Source organism: Misgurnus anguillicaudatus, chromosome 9, assembly GCF_027580225.2.
Source record: "Misgurnus anguillicaudatus chromosome 9, ASM2758022v2, whole genome shotgun sequence".
In the NCBI taxonomy this organism is placed as follows: Eukaryota; Metazoa; Chordata; class Actinopteri; order Cypriniformes; family Cobitidae; genus Misgurnus; species Misgurnus anguillicaudatus.
Genome location: NC_073345.2, coordinates 14,515,532 through 14,532,687, shown reverse-complemented (window position 1 = coordinate 14,532,687; position 17,156 = coordinate 14,515,532). Strand labels below are relative to the sequence as shown.

Here is a 17,156-nt window from a genome sequence, read left to right as displayed (position 1 = left end):
GGACCTCAGATCAGCTCTTTGTTTGTTACGGTGGTCAGCAGAAAGGAAAAGCTGTCACCAAGCAGAGGATGTCCCATTGGATTGTGGATACTATAGCCCTTGCATATCAAAAGCAGAATGTGCCTTGTCCATTTAATTTTCGTGCCCACTCTACACGCAGTGTGGCATCATCTTGGGCACTGGCTCGCAGTTCCTCGCTAACAGATATTTGTAGAGCTGCAGGCTGGGCGACACCTAATACGTTCACAAGATTCTATAGTGTTCGTGTCGAACCGGTTTCCACTCGGGTTCTTTCTACTTACTAGTTAAGAATGCCGAGGGTCGGCTCGTGTGTCGGCTTGGAGCCTCTATTTTGGTGCTGTACAGTTGCACCAATATGGAAGGCCGTCGGGGCAAAAACGTCACAAAAACTGTTTTTGCCTCTCCTCCACCGCCCTGATAGCTGGTGTTGCGGAGCATCCGCTGTCAACCTATCACTGATGTATTCTCTGTAAACCTGTGTAGGCTAGGCGTCCACATTTGTCCCCTACGTGGGGTTCATTTGTGTGTAAAGTCCGTGGGGTTCTAATCCTCCACGTTTTCCTTAGCAGAGCCTGCTCTGCACATCTCAACATACCATGTATTGTTCAGAGACTTTATTTTGAGCAACCTGTCGGTTGTTTCATATATTTTTATGTCATCCATTTAACCTTCTTAGGGGATGGCTTCCGCAGTGTTCTAGCTCCGCTCAGTTTAGACGCTTCCCCCAGTTCGCTGCTTCACTATCGTGGGTTAAGGAACAGGTAGTGACCGGCCTTCTGCATTTTGCCTTAGGTTCCGCCCCTTTATGTGGAGGGCGGAGGGCTTTTGCAGGCACTGGAAGGGTTCAGCTGCAGTGGCGTTTTGGTAGGGATTCCCAATTCGTCGGTCACGACGTGACGTCGTAGTGACCGACTGAAAGGGAACGTCTCGGTTACGTATGTAACCCTCGTTCCCTGAAGGAAGGGAACGGAGACGTCACGTCCCGTCGCCACAGTTTGCTGTTCCATTGCTGTTTTCAGGCCGGGCACTGTTGCTCGGCTTCTCAGCAATAATATAGCTGATTTGGTATTATGCACCTGCGCCTTATATACGCACCTGGCGGGGCGGCGCCGGCATTATGCAAATACCTGCATGCCAAGTTCATTGGCGTTTTTGATAGTTCTCGAAGTAGATAGGTCACCCGCGAAGCGGTTCCCAATTCGTCGGTCACGACGTGACGTCTCCGTTCCCTTCCTTCAGGGAACGAGGGTTACATACGTAACCGAGACGTTTTCTACATAAAATCATCCTACATGATATAAAGAACATTCTGTGAAAATATAACCTTATTATCTTTAATAAGCAAGGTCATGTCAAAGATTGACATTTTTTTGATGCTTCGAATCTTAGATTCACAAGAATTAATAATGACTTTGTAAATTGTAAATTTAAGGTAATTATTTATGTATGCATTAATAATTTTGAAGGTGTAGCGTAGGCACACAATTTATGAGCATGCACAAATTATGAATCAGCTGAATACCTTTTAAAATTATTGCCTGTTTGATAATCAATCCAGAAGTGCTTATCATATCCTAGCATAAACTAAATTACAGACCATTCATCACTTTTCATTTACACACTTTGCAGAAACTTTAATCCAAAGCAACCTACAGTTCATTCGAGCTATAAATGTATTTAGTATCCACATGACCACAGTACTGGATGTGCACGCTGCACTGATTTTGCTGCAATGGGATTTATGAAGCAACATAAGGGGTAACCTATTGTCTACTGGGCTTTCGTATGCAGTGACAGACACAGAAACTCTTCTACTGAGAATCTAAATGAGTTGAGTATTTTCAAAATACTCAAACCTAAACACACCTAAAAAGGTGGCAATTTTACCATGCTATAATAATTTATCTATATAGTATTTTGAGCTAAAACTTCACATACGTACTCTGGGGACACCAAAGATTTATAAAATTTGTGAAATGTCCTCTGTAAGCAAAGTGAACATGCTTTAAACATCTTTAGTTTTGAGTGTACATCAATGTGTTTTTTCCTGCGCCTACTGTGGCCATGTTTTTCTGTGTTCAGCGCTGAGGGCCCAGAGTTGAAAAATGTCCAAATTTGGATACAAAACTCAGCTCATCATTGTCACTTTTTACTCAGTCGATCAATCACAGTGGAGGAGGGGCGGGACAAAAACCACAACATCCAACCAGTGCATTGTGCAAAGACTGATAAACAAAACAGAAGTATCCTATCAACCAAAGCGCTCAGCTGAAGAAACACTGGCAAGCGCCCAAAGTTGACATCCGCCTTACGTCGACTTTTCAGCCACGTTTTAACGCTTTACTTGCTCCATGTGAATGCATATGACTTGAGAGCCCTGTAAACACAAGCTGCAACAATAGTCGCTATCCATTTACTTCCATCACAGCTAATCTTCTCAAGTCATACGTGACAAACTGCTGCTGCTTCTTCTTTGGAGGGTTTACTGGCCTTCTTCTTCGGCTTTTTTACTGCTACTGTGTGGGTTACACACGTGGATACTGCCTACTAGCGGTCTGCATGTGTACTGTAACTGTGGGTTTACTGTACACCAGATGCGAGTTCAACGATTTGCACGAGTAGATTACATGTAGATTACAAGTCAATGCAAAGACGCGATCAGACACGTCCTCGGCTTGCGTGGGGCCATGCGAATGACGCAATATGGACCGTGCGTTTGCCATGAAAACACGTGCAATTCGCCTCAAACGCGTCTTCGCCCAAGTTGAAACTATTCAACTCGAGTGAAAAATTGGCTTGACACAAAGTTAAATCCCGCGAGTAATCTAGACTAGAGTGAGCAACGCGATGCAATTGCACGCTTCGGGTTTGGTGTAAACCCACAGTAACTGCACATTGACGTGGGCGATGATGCAAAAGTATGAATGACAATCGACGTGTAGTCTACAGCATGGAGGCCATGCCATAGAACTTACGCAGAACTATAATGAGCCCTTAATTGCCCAAATTTTTTTGTTGATGTCTTACTGTGGGTTTACACCAAATGCGAAGCGTGCAATCGCATTGCGTTGCTCGCTCTAGATTACTCGCGGGGTTTAACTTCGTGTCATGCAAATTTTTCGCTCGAGTTAAATCTTTTCAATTTGGGGCGAAGACGCATTTGAGACAAATAGCGCGTGTTTTCACGGCAAACGTGCCGACCATATCGCGTCATTCGCATCACCCCACGCGAGGACGCGTCTGATTGCGTCTTTGCATTGACTTTATATGTAATCTACTCCCATCTATAGTGTAAACCCACAGTTACTGTTTTTTGTCTTGTTCCATTAGTGTACATATAGCGCTCAGGTTTTTTTCTATTCCTTCGTTGTTTTGGTCACTGTATTTGGGTCATGTTTGCCACACTTTGAGTTTGCTTAATTTGCCGCTTCACTTTTTGAAAGAATCTTTGGAGTCTCTGTGTTACATAAGGAGAAACTCATTGCAGAAACACCAAAATGAATGTTTTTGTATAGTTGTGTAAGCTGTCAGTGTGAAAGCTTGCCATGTATGCTTTTGTTCGTATCAATGCTGAATGTAACATGTGTGAAACAGACTGAATGTTAGCTGAACCTAATAAAACTCTCATATTCTGCTTAAGTACACTAACAAACAGTTTTTGGGGTCGTTTTAGCTTAGAGTATTTAAAAAAGCTCATATTAGTTTATATTCAGACCTTTTTGAAGGGTAGCGTGCAATAAATCAAATTTTATAGGGTTTTGTTGGATATTATGCAGATGTTTTACAATACAACAGGTTTATCATCAAATCTATATAGTGCTTTACATTCTCTCATCGGTCATAATAATACATCATTCACCACACAAGACACAATATAATAACTATGATGAGTGGAGTAATATTATAATTAATAAACCTTTGAAAATTATTATCATTTGTCTTCTTGTTTTTCATTGTGGTGAAAGCTTTTAGAAAATGATGTGAATCTATTTGGTCAGCGAAGGCAAATTTTATTGTCATTAGATTTTGGCGGTATTGCTTAAGCCTTAAGCAAAAGGTCTACAGTGGAAATTTGAAATTAAATTTTAACCATGTGTTTGTAAATGCAGACATCTTAGCAAAGCATAATATTTATAATTTTAAGATAGAACAGGAATATATCAGGGTTCAGTGAGCACCTATGAACAAAAATATGTTCATGAGTAATACAAGGCTTCATAGTTTGTTTAAAAGCAACATTTAATGGCTGTAAATCTATCAGAAGTAATACAAAATCAAAGATGTTTCATAAAACTTAACAACTTCTGTGCATATTCATCACTTTGCTGGTTAAAATTCTGCTATTCAGACATGAATCGAATTCAAGTTCTGCTGAAATAGATCAAGATAAAACCATCAAATGTGCTTGAAAAGTTTTGTATTCCTAAAACAAATGGCATACTGTATCCATATCTCACATATAAATCTCATATGACCTGCACCTGCAGTCTACACTGTTCATACATTTTATCTCTTTTTCTCACTCATTTTTTATTCTTTCTCCTTATCCATTTACACCCTGACCATTAAGGCACTGGCTGTGTCTGTATTAACTCTCACTGCACTTAAGTCTGTATGCTTTTTTCCTTCACAGCTCACAGCGTCTGATCTTCACTTCGCATTGGGCGCAGTATGGCTGGCAGAAGTTCAGGTTAGTGCGAGCAGGACTGGCATCGCTCCAGGCCATGAGGGTTGCATGCCGGACAGCGCAGTTCCCTGATTGACTCATTGAAGCGGTTAGCCAACATTGACAGTTTACTGCCGTGACACAGAGAGCACGGAGCGCAACCAGAACCTCCACAGTGTCCACAGGAGCCTTCTTCCTGCTGTTCAAACAAAACCAGTAAACAAACAAATACTGTAGGATGAACACAACATGATAAGTAACCTACATAGGACTACATGTTATGGCAAGGTTAAAATCGGATGGGCTTTTATTTCGCTTTAGCAATGTAAAATATGAAAGAACATGGAGAAACAGATTGATAAGAACGACAGATTCATGATGGTGTAATATACAAGAATTCATGACACGGTTCATTATTTCAATGGTGTGTGTGATGTACATCATTATTCATGACAAATCGTGTTTCATGCCGTAAATCTCTTAATCATTGCTTCGTGAATATTTTATTAAGTATGAAAAGTGCACACGACTCTGAGCAGCTACATAATATGCATTCGTGTGAAAGAAAAAAAATCCAAATCATTTAATAAAGTCATAAAGGCAGTTTTATAAGACTATGGATGCTTGCAAGGTTTTTCTCATCAATAAAACAAGATTTTTTGTATTTTTCCGTAAAAAATAAAAAGTTGGATCAACTATAAAAATTAGGCTACTTTATTTGTAGCACCTAAAAAAAAGAGTTATTTCAACTTATTTTTTTAAGTGTAAGATACTTTAGGTAAAAAAAAATTTGAGGGCGCACGATGCAAAGTTCGTCACAACCTGTATGTAGCCCGTCATGTGCGTAGTTCGTAATTTCAAAATATGTGTTCGGCGCGTCGAGTGAACCTGTGTGCATCACGTGACCCGTCAAAACAAGTGCCTGCTGCAGACGTGTCCAAAGGGTTTATGATAAAAGAGATGCCTGCGTTTGCCAGATACTCACATAATCTCATGCGTAATCAGAGTTTACTGTTAAGGGAGTTTCTTTTGTGTGTATTTTGTGAACTTGAGCGTCTCTTTTATCATAAACGGTTTTGACGCATGTGCAGCAGGCACTTATTTTGACAAAACATGTGATACACATGGTTCACATGACGCAACAAAACACATATTTGGAAAACACGAGCAACACACATGACACTCCAAACACATATTTTGAATTTGCGCCCCTCGGATGAGCAGTCACAAACCGCCACTGTTACAGTAGGTACATACAGGTAGCCTAACCCTAACTCATAATAGAAATGTGTAAGGTAAAAAACAGAAAAGAACATTGTGAAGCTTCCCGTCTACAGAGCTTCATACTGTGGATACCTTTTGTGTCTGTGTTTCATCTGGTTTCTCTGGATGAGAACATGCTGCCCTGTTCCTCTCTTTGCTCCGTGACGTACGGCGTGGTGAACTTTCTTTCCTGTCCCGGCTGCGGTGAGGACTCCTTCCACATTCTCTTCTCTTGTGTGGAGCACGGACAATCTTCAGGTTACTGGTGTAGATGATGATCTTTCCGAAATCTAATACTGGTCCCTGTTTAATCAAACACACACACAAACATACACTTTACTAACCTTTGGTGTTTAAAAGGGACATTTTATGAGACTTTTTTAAGTCTTTGGTGTCCTAGAGTGTGTATGTGAAGTTTTAACTCAAAATACCCCATAGATAATTTATTATACTGCCCTACAAAGCGAAAGCGCAGTAACTACGCATTTGGTCAAAATTGAGTTAAGGGTTAAAATGGGCTTTGTGAGATCTGTTGTGTCTTGTGACAAAGTCTCCTGGTTAAATTTTGTCCCATTTCAGAGAAATGTGTGTGCCAAAATTGCAGTAACATGTTTGACTGGTTGGTGTAAAAAACTTTAAAGCCATTTTTCTCAGTTTCAGTGTTTGCGTAGATACTGCACTTAGCCTTTGGAGGGCAGTATAGCATGTTAAAACAACCACTTTACAGGTGTGAGCAAAAATGTTTGTACCTTTAAATGCAAATGAGCTGATTAAATGGAAACACTGATTGGCATAATGTTGGGTTGTTAAAATTGAAACTCAATTGTGCTTTTCTCTGCACTAAATAGCAGTGACATGGTTGGATAGTGCAGATTTAGGGGTGGTATTATTATAATAAGATCCCCTTACTACATCACATAGGGAGCGAAATCTGAATTATCTATTTTTTTCACATGCTTGAAGAGAATTGCTTACCAAAACTAAGTTACTGGGTTGATCTTTTTCACATTTTCTAGGTAAATAGAAGCACTGGGGACCCAATTATAGCACTTAAACATGGAAAAGTCACATTTTCATGATATGTCCCCTTTAATATGTATCAGGTACTACCACTGTATTCTTCAAAAGGCCCATATTATACAAAATCCACTTCTACAAGGGACATAAATGTGTGTTGGCACCTACAGTGAAAATAATCCACCCACTCCCATTAAACCAGAGTAGTTTCATTAGACATGCTGTTTTGATTCTCTTGTTAATTTGATGTCAAACTGATAAAGCCTCACCCACGGCCACTGACTGACTGGTTACCCAAAAGATTTTCTAAATGTGTTTGTTAGAATATTGTAGAGTTAATGCGGCTAAAGATACTATTGTCTCAGACTGTATTCACAAGAATCATATCTATTTTTTCCAAATGCAGTAGCCTATTTTGCATTTGAAGGTACAGATATGAAAACAGCACTTTTTACTGCAGCCCCAATAAGGAGCATTTTGGGCATGCTATAATATATGAAGAGTTTGATTCCAAAACGCAATAAATCCATTTTAAATAAATTCAGTAAAAATGTGTTTTCTATACCAAGAAAGTGACAAGATGAAAATCACAATTTTCTATTACAAACTTTCACATAGCATCTTCACATAGGTTATAAAAACATAAAAAATTCATAATTTGATTTTCAAAAATGTATTATAAAACTGATATTTTTTCCACAAAATGCAATAAATCCATGACCAGTTTTTTTCAAAATGCTATAAATCTATTGAATCAATATATAAATATGCATTCATCTTTGCCATGTTATATTCATTTAGTTGACTACACTGTTTAATATACAATATACAAAAATAAACATTAATGGCATTAATCAAAACACTTAACGTTACTTTGTTATATTAAGAAGACTGTCATTGCTGCTGTCATCATTGGGACGTTTTCATTAAACTTTTTGACAGCGATCAGCTGTAAAATGTTTTGGTCCTGTTGGATTTTTGTTGACTTCGAGTATAATAATGGAAAGGTTTTCATAAGATTCCCTGGAGTCAATGTGTTAGCATGACAGAAGCTTAAAGGTGTAGCGGAGGATTTTCTCAAATTTTAGAAAAGAACCGCCTTCTCCACTTTTTAAAAAAAATGCAATTGCGCAACACTCCCGATTGACAACTAGGAGAACCAATTGTCTTAATGATCCATCCGGAAAAAGAAAATCCTCCGCAATACCTTTAATGATGTCGTGTGAGAACAACAACAGCAGGCATTTTTTCATTTTTGATGTCTAAAGCCCTATTCGGACGGGATTATTTACAGGGGGACCTCTGAGAAAATCGTGTTCTCAGAGGTCCTCTGTGTTTTTAATCCCGTCCGAATCGGCCATGTCTGTGTTTTTCTCTGACAACCTCCGTAAGAATTCCAGAGCAATTTACCTACTGTTTTTCGCCGAACTCAGAGGTCCTCTGAGAAATTTAATCCCGTCCGAATGCAAATGTCTGTGATCTGCCGTAAGGTCTTACTAATGCACGTAAATTGTATTTCCTGAGTCCTATTCATTCAGATATGGGTGTTTTTTTCCGCATTCGGCAAAATAAAATAATTAAATCAAGACGAGTTCAATATCAAACACTGTTAAGACTGGCCCCTGTAATATCTGTAATGTTATAAGAAACTCGTTCAAAATTCGTTCAAAGTTGTTCAACTTCGGAATGGTAATGTTTAATTAATAAAGATAATAAATTGTTATTAATCATTATTTCTTCATTTCTTTGGATTTATTATAAGCAGACAGTTATATAAAACACGTAGGCTAATGTTACTTTAGTAGGATTGGTATATTTTATTTTGATTTATTAAAATTAAATTAATAAATTACATGTTCTGTCATAATTTTACATTTAAAGCAAAATATTAAACATTACAAACACGCGTATCCAGAGCACATGCTCTTCACCCAAATGCATGAAACAGACACTCCCATCTCTGGAATAGCCTGCATCATTTTAATCCCGTCCGAATCAATCCTGGGGGACACGTTGAAACTCAAACGTTGTTTGGAAAACGAATCCCGTCCGAATAGTGCTTAATAATATTTTTAGCTAAAACTTCACAGACACATTCTAGGTGCACCTTAGGCTTATAATACATCTTGTAAAAACGAGCATAATATGGACTCTTTAAAATACATTAACATGTAAATGTTATATCATATCATATATAAATATGGTAATAATTCAATATGATAGTATACTGTATATCAAAGTACAATAAAAATATATTATATATCTTCAAGAAGTATTTGAATAACCCACACCTGCAATCCTAAAGTCAAACACACTAATATTTTACTTAAAGTAATATCCACTTATTTTTAGCCTCAGTGTGATCTTCTCAATGCAATTACATTATTTTTTTTATGTCTTGAGGACGTTAAGACAAAATTGAAACTATTGAACACACACACACACATATATTAGACTGGAACATAATCCTGTAGCTGCGGTGTTTCTGTAGCTCAGCTGGTAGAGCAATACATTAGCAGTGTAAAGGTTGAGGGAACACACATCCTGATGAAACATAAACCTTAAATGCACTGTAAGTCACTTTGGATAAAAGTATCTGTCAAATGCATGAATGTAGGCCAGATTAGCCACCGGCCATTATGCATTAGATAGCCTGTGTGCTACCTATTATATTACACATTATATGTGAAAACCTAACTGTTTTCTACATAAAATCATCCTACAAAATGTACAAAATTCTGTTACTGTGAAAATATTACATTTATATCTTTAATATTGACTGATGTCAAAGATTGAAATCAATGAGTGAAATCAAACTTTGATGCTCCTAATCTCCAATTAGATTATGAGACTTTAGTCTTGATTTCACAAACATGGTCACATATTAAAGGATTAGTCAATTTTCTTAAAAGAAAAATCCAGATAATTTACTCACCACCATGTCATCCAAAATGTTGATGTCTTTCTTTGTTCAGTCGAGAAGAAATTATGTTTTTTGAGGAAAACATTGCAGGATTTTTCTAATTTTAATGGACTTTAATAGACACCAACATTTAATACTTAACTCAACACTTAACAGTTTTTTTCAACGGAGTTTCAAATGACTATAAACGATCCCAAACGAGGCATAAGTGTCTTTTCTAGCAAAACGATTGTCATTTTTGACAATAAAAATAACAAATATGCATTTTTAAACCACAGCGTCTCGTCATGTAGATCCGGTCGTGATGCGCCAGCTGACCCCACTACGTCACCGCAATACGTCATAACGTCAAGAGGTCACAGAGGACGAACGCAAAACTCCGCCCCAGTGTTTACAAGCGTCTTGAAAGAGGACCGTTCCGACGTTGTTGTATGTGGAATGATACTAATTAATGTCTTTGTGTCAGTTTATTGTTTAAAATGGTCCGCAAATGTGCGTTTTATATATGTAACACGTGACCTCCCTACACCACTACGCATTTACGTTAGGTCGCGCTGCACCGGACCTTGACGAAAAGTTGTGGTTCAAAAGTGCATATCTTTCACTTTTCCTGTCAAAAATGACAATCGTTTCACTAGACAAGACCCTTATGCCTCGTTTGGGATTGTTTATAGTCATTTGAAACTCTGTTGAAAAAAAACTGTTAAGTGTTGAGTTAAGTATTAAATGTTGGGCTCTATTAAAGTCCATTAAAATTAGAAAAATCCTGCAATGTTTTCCTCAAAAAACATAATTTCTTCTGGACTGAACAAAAGAAAGACATCAACATTTTTGATGACATTGTGGTGAGTAAATTATCTGGATTTTTCTTTTAAGAAAATTGAATATTCCTTTAAATAAAGGATCTGATATGTCATATATTGAATTTGGTTTATTCTTGTTGACAAGCTGATCTCCAAAACTTGCCAAGAGATTTTAAGCAGAGCTCCAGCTTTGAATCTTTCTAAGAGCCCACATTGTGTGATTATGGTTGATTGTCATTGTCAAGTATATCCAATGTCTATATTTGGGTTCCAGGGAATGTGGATCTTCAGATTGTAGGTTGGAAATACAGTTCACAATGAAGAGGAAAGCTGAGAATGTCAACTGTGCCGGTGGGATGTAATTGCATGCCTATGTTTTGATGTCTAATAATAGAACCGAGAACTATGAATTAGTAACCGTGTGGGACAAAAAATAATAAATTACCCTGTGACCGTATACTGAGACAAAAGAAGAAGAAAAAAATCGAAGGAAATGATTCAGTGAGTTCACACTTTAAATGCCAGAGTTAAATAAAGACCCACAGAACAAAAGTACTGTTATGAAAACAAACTAAAGGGAAAATGGAGTTAAAAGTTAAAACTTATATAATTTAATTGATTTCACAGAAGGTTCTTTAAATTATGCAGGATGATTTTATGTGGAAAACAATAAATCACAAAAAAATTTGGTTTGGTCCCTCACTTTGAAAATATAATCTCAAGTGGTATCAGGGGTACACTTTGGATACATGGTGACATTTCCTACGGGACCACTTTTGGCCAAATAATAGTGGGTGTAAACAAGGCCTATGATACATTATACTGGTCTATAGACATGTTACAGGTCCCTCAAGTCTCAGGGACTTTTACACAGGTTTTATTATTTGTCATGTAAGAACCTTCAGTTGCGCATCTCTCCTCAAACAACATCATTAGAGGTATTTCCCTTACGAAAATTAACCATGGTTTTGACAACTCTATCAAATCTGAAAAAAAATTCAAGTGATTCTCCACTATTAAAATATGCTCAACACCAATGTCATGATCTTACTTTATTATTGCCCTCTGGTAGCCCCTCGCCACAGGCCAGGGTGCAACCACTCACACCTCGATAGACGTTTATCCTCTGGGCGATCAGTCCTGTAGAAGGATACAAACTTTGCTCCTGCATGTTTTCTAGGCCACACAGCTGTCCCATCTCCATCTGTGTGTGGATGAAGCTGTGAGGGTACTGCTCTTCTGGACTCTCCAGCTCCTGTCCATCTTCATACACGTGCTTCAACACCCGTCCGCTGTACGACGAGGCCAGCTTGAACCGTACCTTCCTGGGTTTGTCCGGCTCCGTCTGAAGATCCTCCATTGTCCCTTTCGCCTGAAATTCCTAGTGGTCTACTGAATATAAGGTGAAGGAAGAGTACACAGGAGAGGCCTGATGAATAATTGAGCGGGGGATCGGGTGCACAACGGCAGAGTTGGAAACCGAGACCGCACCGTATAATCAAATAATGATGATGAGGGAAAGAAGCAGGTGTGTGGACTGGCCATGTATCACCTGTAATGAATCTAAATGTCCATTTGATAGGGATCATTTGCTTCTGTACTATTTAAATGATTTTACTTAAAACAAAAAAATCATAAGCAATTAGAAGAGACTAATGTGATATCATATCCACCATCTGTAACTCAAATGTTTGATGATCATTGATCAATGATAATTGATTTCACATTCATTTTAATCTTTGACATGACCTTACATAGGCAATATAAAAGGTATCAAGGTTATATTTTGAAAAATTTGCCTTCAGGCAGTTATTTAAGTCATGCAAGACTGAAGTCTTATCGCTTATCGGCTTGAATCGAGAACACAGGTTATTCCAACCAACGATTAAACCTGACATCAACTGTAGACTACTATAACTTTCATTTCTTTAGCTCAAATTGATCCTAAAACACCTTATGTTGCGGTGGTTTCAGCTACTGTGCATGTACAAAGGTTGTCAAGCATCTTACACGACTTTGTACAGAGCCTCTCCCCCAGAGAATCGTCAGTCTTTTTCGATTCATGATTGGTTCTTTTAACTGGAAGGCGGGACTTCCGTCGCCAAAGCGGCCATACTAAGAGTGGCATTTCCCCCTTCACAGTAATAGCAGTGCCCAATCTTGTAATACATCTAAATATAAGGGCCGCTAAACACCACCTCTGTCAAAAATGGGATAATGATATTAACCGAATGCTCTCGGCACATATTATACGTTCATCAAATAATTTTACTTAAAATCCACTTAATCCTGGCCTCAGGTCATTCAGAAATACCGGTTTGTTGACGTAATCCAATAAGAGTCTAAAACAAATACTCATAAAAAATAGAGGGTTTTGCATATGAACTCTTCATATCTTTGCTTACTTTTATACATCATTAATTCACTTTTGCATTTACATTTATGAATTCGGCAGACGTTTTAATCCAAAACAAAATGCATGCATTTAAAGGTGCCGAAGAATGTAAAACTGTATTTACCTAGGCAGAGATGAATAATACAAGTTCTGTACATGGTAATGACATATTATGAGCCTCAAACACGATTGTTTACTCCTTCTTATGTAAACCTCATTGTTGCTACAATGCTAAAAACAAAGCTGTGACTGCTGAGTTAGGGCTTTATTCTAGTTAATCAGTGTTGTTTTCGTCAACGATGACGATAACGAAATGATTTCGTTGACGCACATATTTTTTATGACGCTAACGCGACGATGACTAGCTAAAAAATTTTTTAAGGTGACGAAAACATGACGATACGCTTTCGAGTTTTCGTTGACGAAATGAGACGGAACGAAAATGATTATAAGTCTGACGTTCATAATGAATGTCATTTCTTCCTATTTTGCGTGAAATCTGTCTGTTTTTAGCTCAAAAGTATCAGTAATGCTGCCGCTTTCTATCCTTGTTTTGGGTCAACACAGTATCACTCACGCTCACGCCCACCACCCGGCTGCCGCCATGCCGCGCACGCACACCAGATTTCAAACAACAACAACACACCTGCGGCTGTGGCAAGTTCGCAGGACCGTAGGGGTGATGCCAATAAACGGAAACGACGAGATGATTTATGAACATACTTTCAGTATAATCCATCAGACAGAAAACGGAAATATATTGGGAGACGACGGTAAATGTGGCCACAAACTAGGTGGGAAGAATACCACCAACCTCAAGCGGCACCTGAAGGCTCATCACGCTAACATTTTTTAAAGGTGACTAACAAGTCACGCTGTTAACTCTTTCACTGCCATTGACGAGATATCTCGTCAATTAAGAGAAAACGCTTCCCCGCCAATAACGAGATTTTCCGTCTTTCCGCAATACCGCAACTTTTTAAACCCGGAAGTTTTCTTCATAACTTTTTGTTATGACATGGGCAGAAGGCACACCGACTAAAACAACGGCAAGCCCTCAGGGACAACCTTAATGCACATTTTAATTGTATTAAATACACCACACTTTTTAACCTAAATTCATTGGTTAAAAAATAATTTTTTTACTAAAATTGACTTAAACTTGACTAAAACCTTTTTGCGTTTTCGTCGACTAAAACTTGACTAAAACCTTTTTGCGTTTTCGTCGACTAAAACTTGACTAAAACTATACATTTTACAAGTGACTAAAATGTGACTAAAACTAAAAGCATTTTCGTCTAAAAGACTAAGACTAAAACGGAAACTAAAAGGGCTGTCAAAAACAACACTGTAGTTAATGCTATATGCTAGCGTTTTAGCCAAGTTCAACTATTGACATTAAAGTTACGTTTTGCAGCGTAAAAACACAAACTTACCACTCAGAGACATCTATTTCCAATCTCCAATTTATTGATTATTCCTTAAATTCTATATCTTCATCTGATACAGACTCAAACATAATGTCTGTTTACACACACAAAGCTACTGAAGGAGCTGCTCTGTAAAACAGCCAATCAGAGCAGAGCTCAACATTATTATTCATGAACATTTTAAATAAGGTAATAATAGACCATTTCATTCTAAAGGCAAATCCTTGTTAATGGACATGTAAACTGTCTCTGGATTTGCACTTAATAAAGCCACATACCTTCTATGTAGATATCAGAGAACAAATTATATATTACAATATATATTATTTCAATGCATTCTTTGGCACCTTTAAGTTGTACATTTTATCAAAATGTATGAGTGTTCTCAAGGAACTAAACTTCCAAGTGAGCTAAAAGAACACATTTTTGTTAGAAATGGTTAAACAAACCGACAAACAGAAATACTGTACAAATAGCGATCACAAGAAACACTAGTAGCACAAAGGTTACTATTGAAATGAATGGGAATGATAAATACTACTACTCTCTCCAGGTATTATGAACTTTTTTGTTGTCAGCTGATTAATGATATTAATTCTTATTTTCCCTTAATAATTAGAAGCAATTTGTTGTTGTTATATTTCTCACTATATGAAAGACACTACACCAAATCTTTGAGCTCAGATCCAGGCCAGCAGGGAGCCATTTTAGTGGGACAGTAATGCAAATCTAAAAAATAACAGACATTAACCCTTATGCTTTCTAACATTAGTCTTGCAATTATCCCATTAGTTGACTCTGATTGCATTCAAACTGACTGCTATGCCCTGCATGCTGCATTACTATAAAATCATTCATGCGAGAAATTGTTTTGTGTGCCTCTCAGTAAAAGACTCATTGAAAGTGTCAAATTTCCGACCACGCTGTACTAAACGATTATTAATCTACACACACACGCTTATTTTCAGCTCTTGTAGCATGATTTGGTTTTCTGTGGGAAATCTGCATTGGGATCATTCTTTCTGAGTGGTTTAAATGCTCCTTATAAAACGGCTCGTTCTGGTTCTTCATTCTGATTGGTTGAAACGCGTTCTAAGCCGTGATAAAATACCCCGGTAAACCCACGGTTCAGACCGCATCACAAGTATCACTGCGCCACTGTTGCTGCGTACTGATTTATGAAAATAAACACCACAGTCTCTAATCATTTTTTTATTTTTCTACCTTTGCACAATTATGGCAATATCCAGATAAATGTCAATAAATAAAACATTTCGTCAATAAAGAGAAAACATTCTCTGAAGATTTTTTTGTCTTATTGATATTTCCGCTATTATCCACTAGAGGGCAATCTTACCCAACTTAAACACTGAGGCATTCACTCGATACAACAGCGTTGTGGTGGATTTAGCGTGACGTGTGTTTTGATCAGGCTCTGAATCTGATCTCTTAGGGCGTACTCACATTATACAAATCAAACCAAACCGTGCCCCAGCGCGATTGTCCCCCCTCCCCTACTCCCCCTCTGGCCTGCACTCACATAGCGTTTCAGCATTCGTGCCGGAGCACGCTTACGTCATTATGGCGCGTACCGGAGCACGCTTACGTCATTATGGTGCGACGGTTTCGGGATAAACAGGAAGCGCGGCGGTGTGACTGAACACAATGGAGTCCATCGCTCTGTTTACTCTGTGGATAATTTTAAGTCGGTTGGTCCACGGTGGTCCACAGCCTTCTCACAGCCTGTTGCTAAACAAATCTATCGCCTTTGTGGCACGAAAATGGTCACGTAATCGTGCTGCTCGTATGAGGAGGTTTGCAAGGTACCAGCTGAAGTGCAGCAAGGACTTTGCAGCTTTGATTACGGACTACAGTTCCCGTACACCGACAAGGTAAGAATTAAGATACTGAAATGTCATTGAACACAAATGAAAAGTGTATTGTGAAATTTGAAATTCAATATGTTTATATAATATATGTTTATGTTTTTTTATTATTACGGCAGTAGCGTTCTAAAGCTAATAATCATGTAACTTGTTGGTTTTGGAGCGTCGCAAAACCGTGACGTCACGCGTCCTGTTCCGTACTCCAGCACAGTTAGCGCTCATACTGCATGCAAACCGCGCCTGAGTCCAACTGAACCGTGCTCTGGCCCACCTCTTCCAAGCGGGCCAGGGCCGGCTAATCGAGCCGCGCCCGGGCACGGTTCGGAGCACTCACACTAGTCAAACGAACCGCGCTTTGGTGGTCAAACGCACTCGGGCACGGTTCAAACTGGCTAGTGTGAGTAGGTCCTCACAAAGTTCTTCACAAAAATGGAATTATCTCCGCATTTAGCTGAGAATTTGAGAGGTGATAACTGATAAGACAACAAATGAAGGTAGGATGAAACGTTTTTTGATGTTGTTGGAAAGCGGATGGACTGTTCTTTCATTTGATATTTTATTTTTATTATGTTTATTTAAAGAAGATAACTGGGTGGCAACTTAAAAAAAAACGCTGACGGGGAAATAGTTAAGCATGCTTCCAAGCATATTTGATCATCACTTCAACAGTTGCACGATATAAATGTTAATGTATAAATTAGATGAATGTTGATTTATAAAAATAAACACCACAGTCTTAAATCATACTTTCA

General features: G+C 38.3%; 1 protein-coding gene across 1 annotated transcript; it reads right to left on the bottom strand.

Moving 5' to 3' along the window:
- Positions 1-4,242: 4,242 nt before the first annotated feature.
- LOC129424110 (glutaredoxin domain-containing cysteine-rich protein 2) lies at positions 4,243-12,863 on the bottom strand. The gene is made up of 3 exons (XM_055180693.2): positions 11,745-12,863; positions 6,044-6,253; positions 4,243-4,886 (listed from the first exon to the last, which is right to left on the bottom strand). The coding sequence occupies exons 1-3, from the start codon at positions 12,051-12,053 to the stop codon at positions 4,713-4,715; spliced, it is 693 nt and encodes a 230-aa protein (XP_055036668.2). The 5' UTR covers positions 12,054-12,863; the 3' UTR covers positions 4,243-4,712.
- Between the last annotated feature and the right edge of the window lie 4,293 nt (positions 12,864-17,156).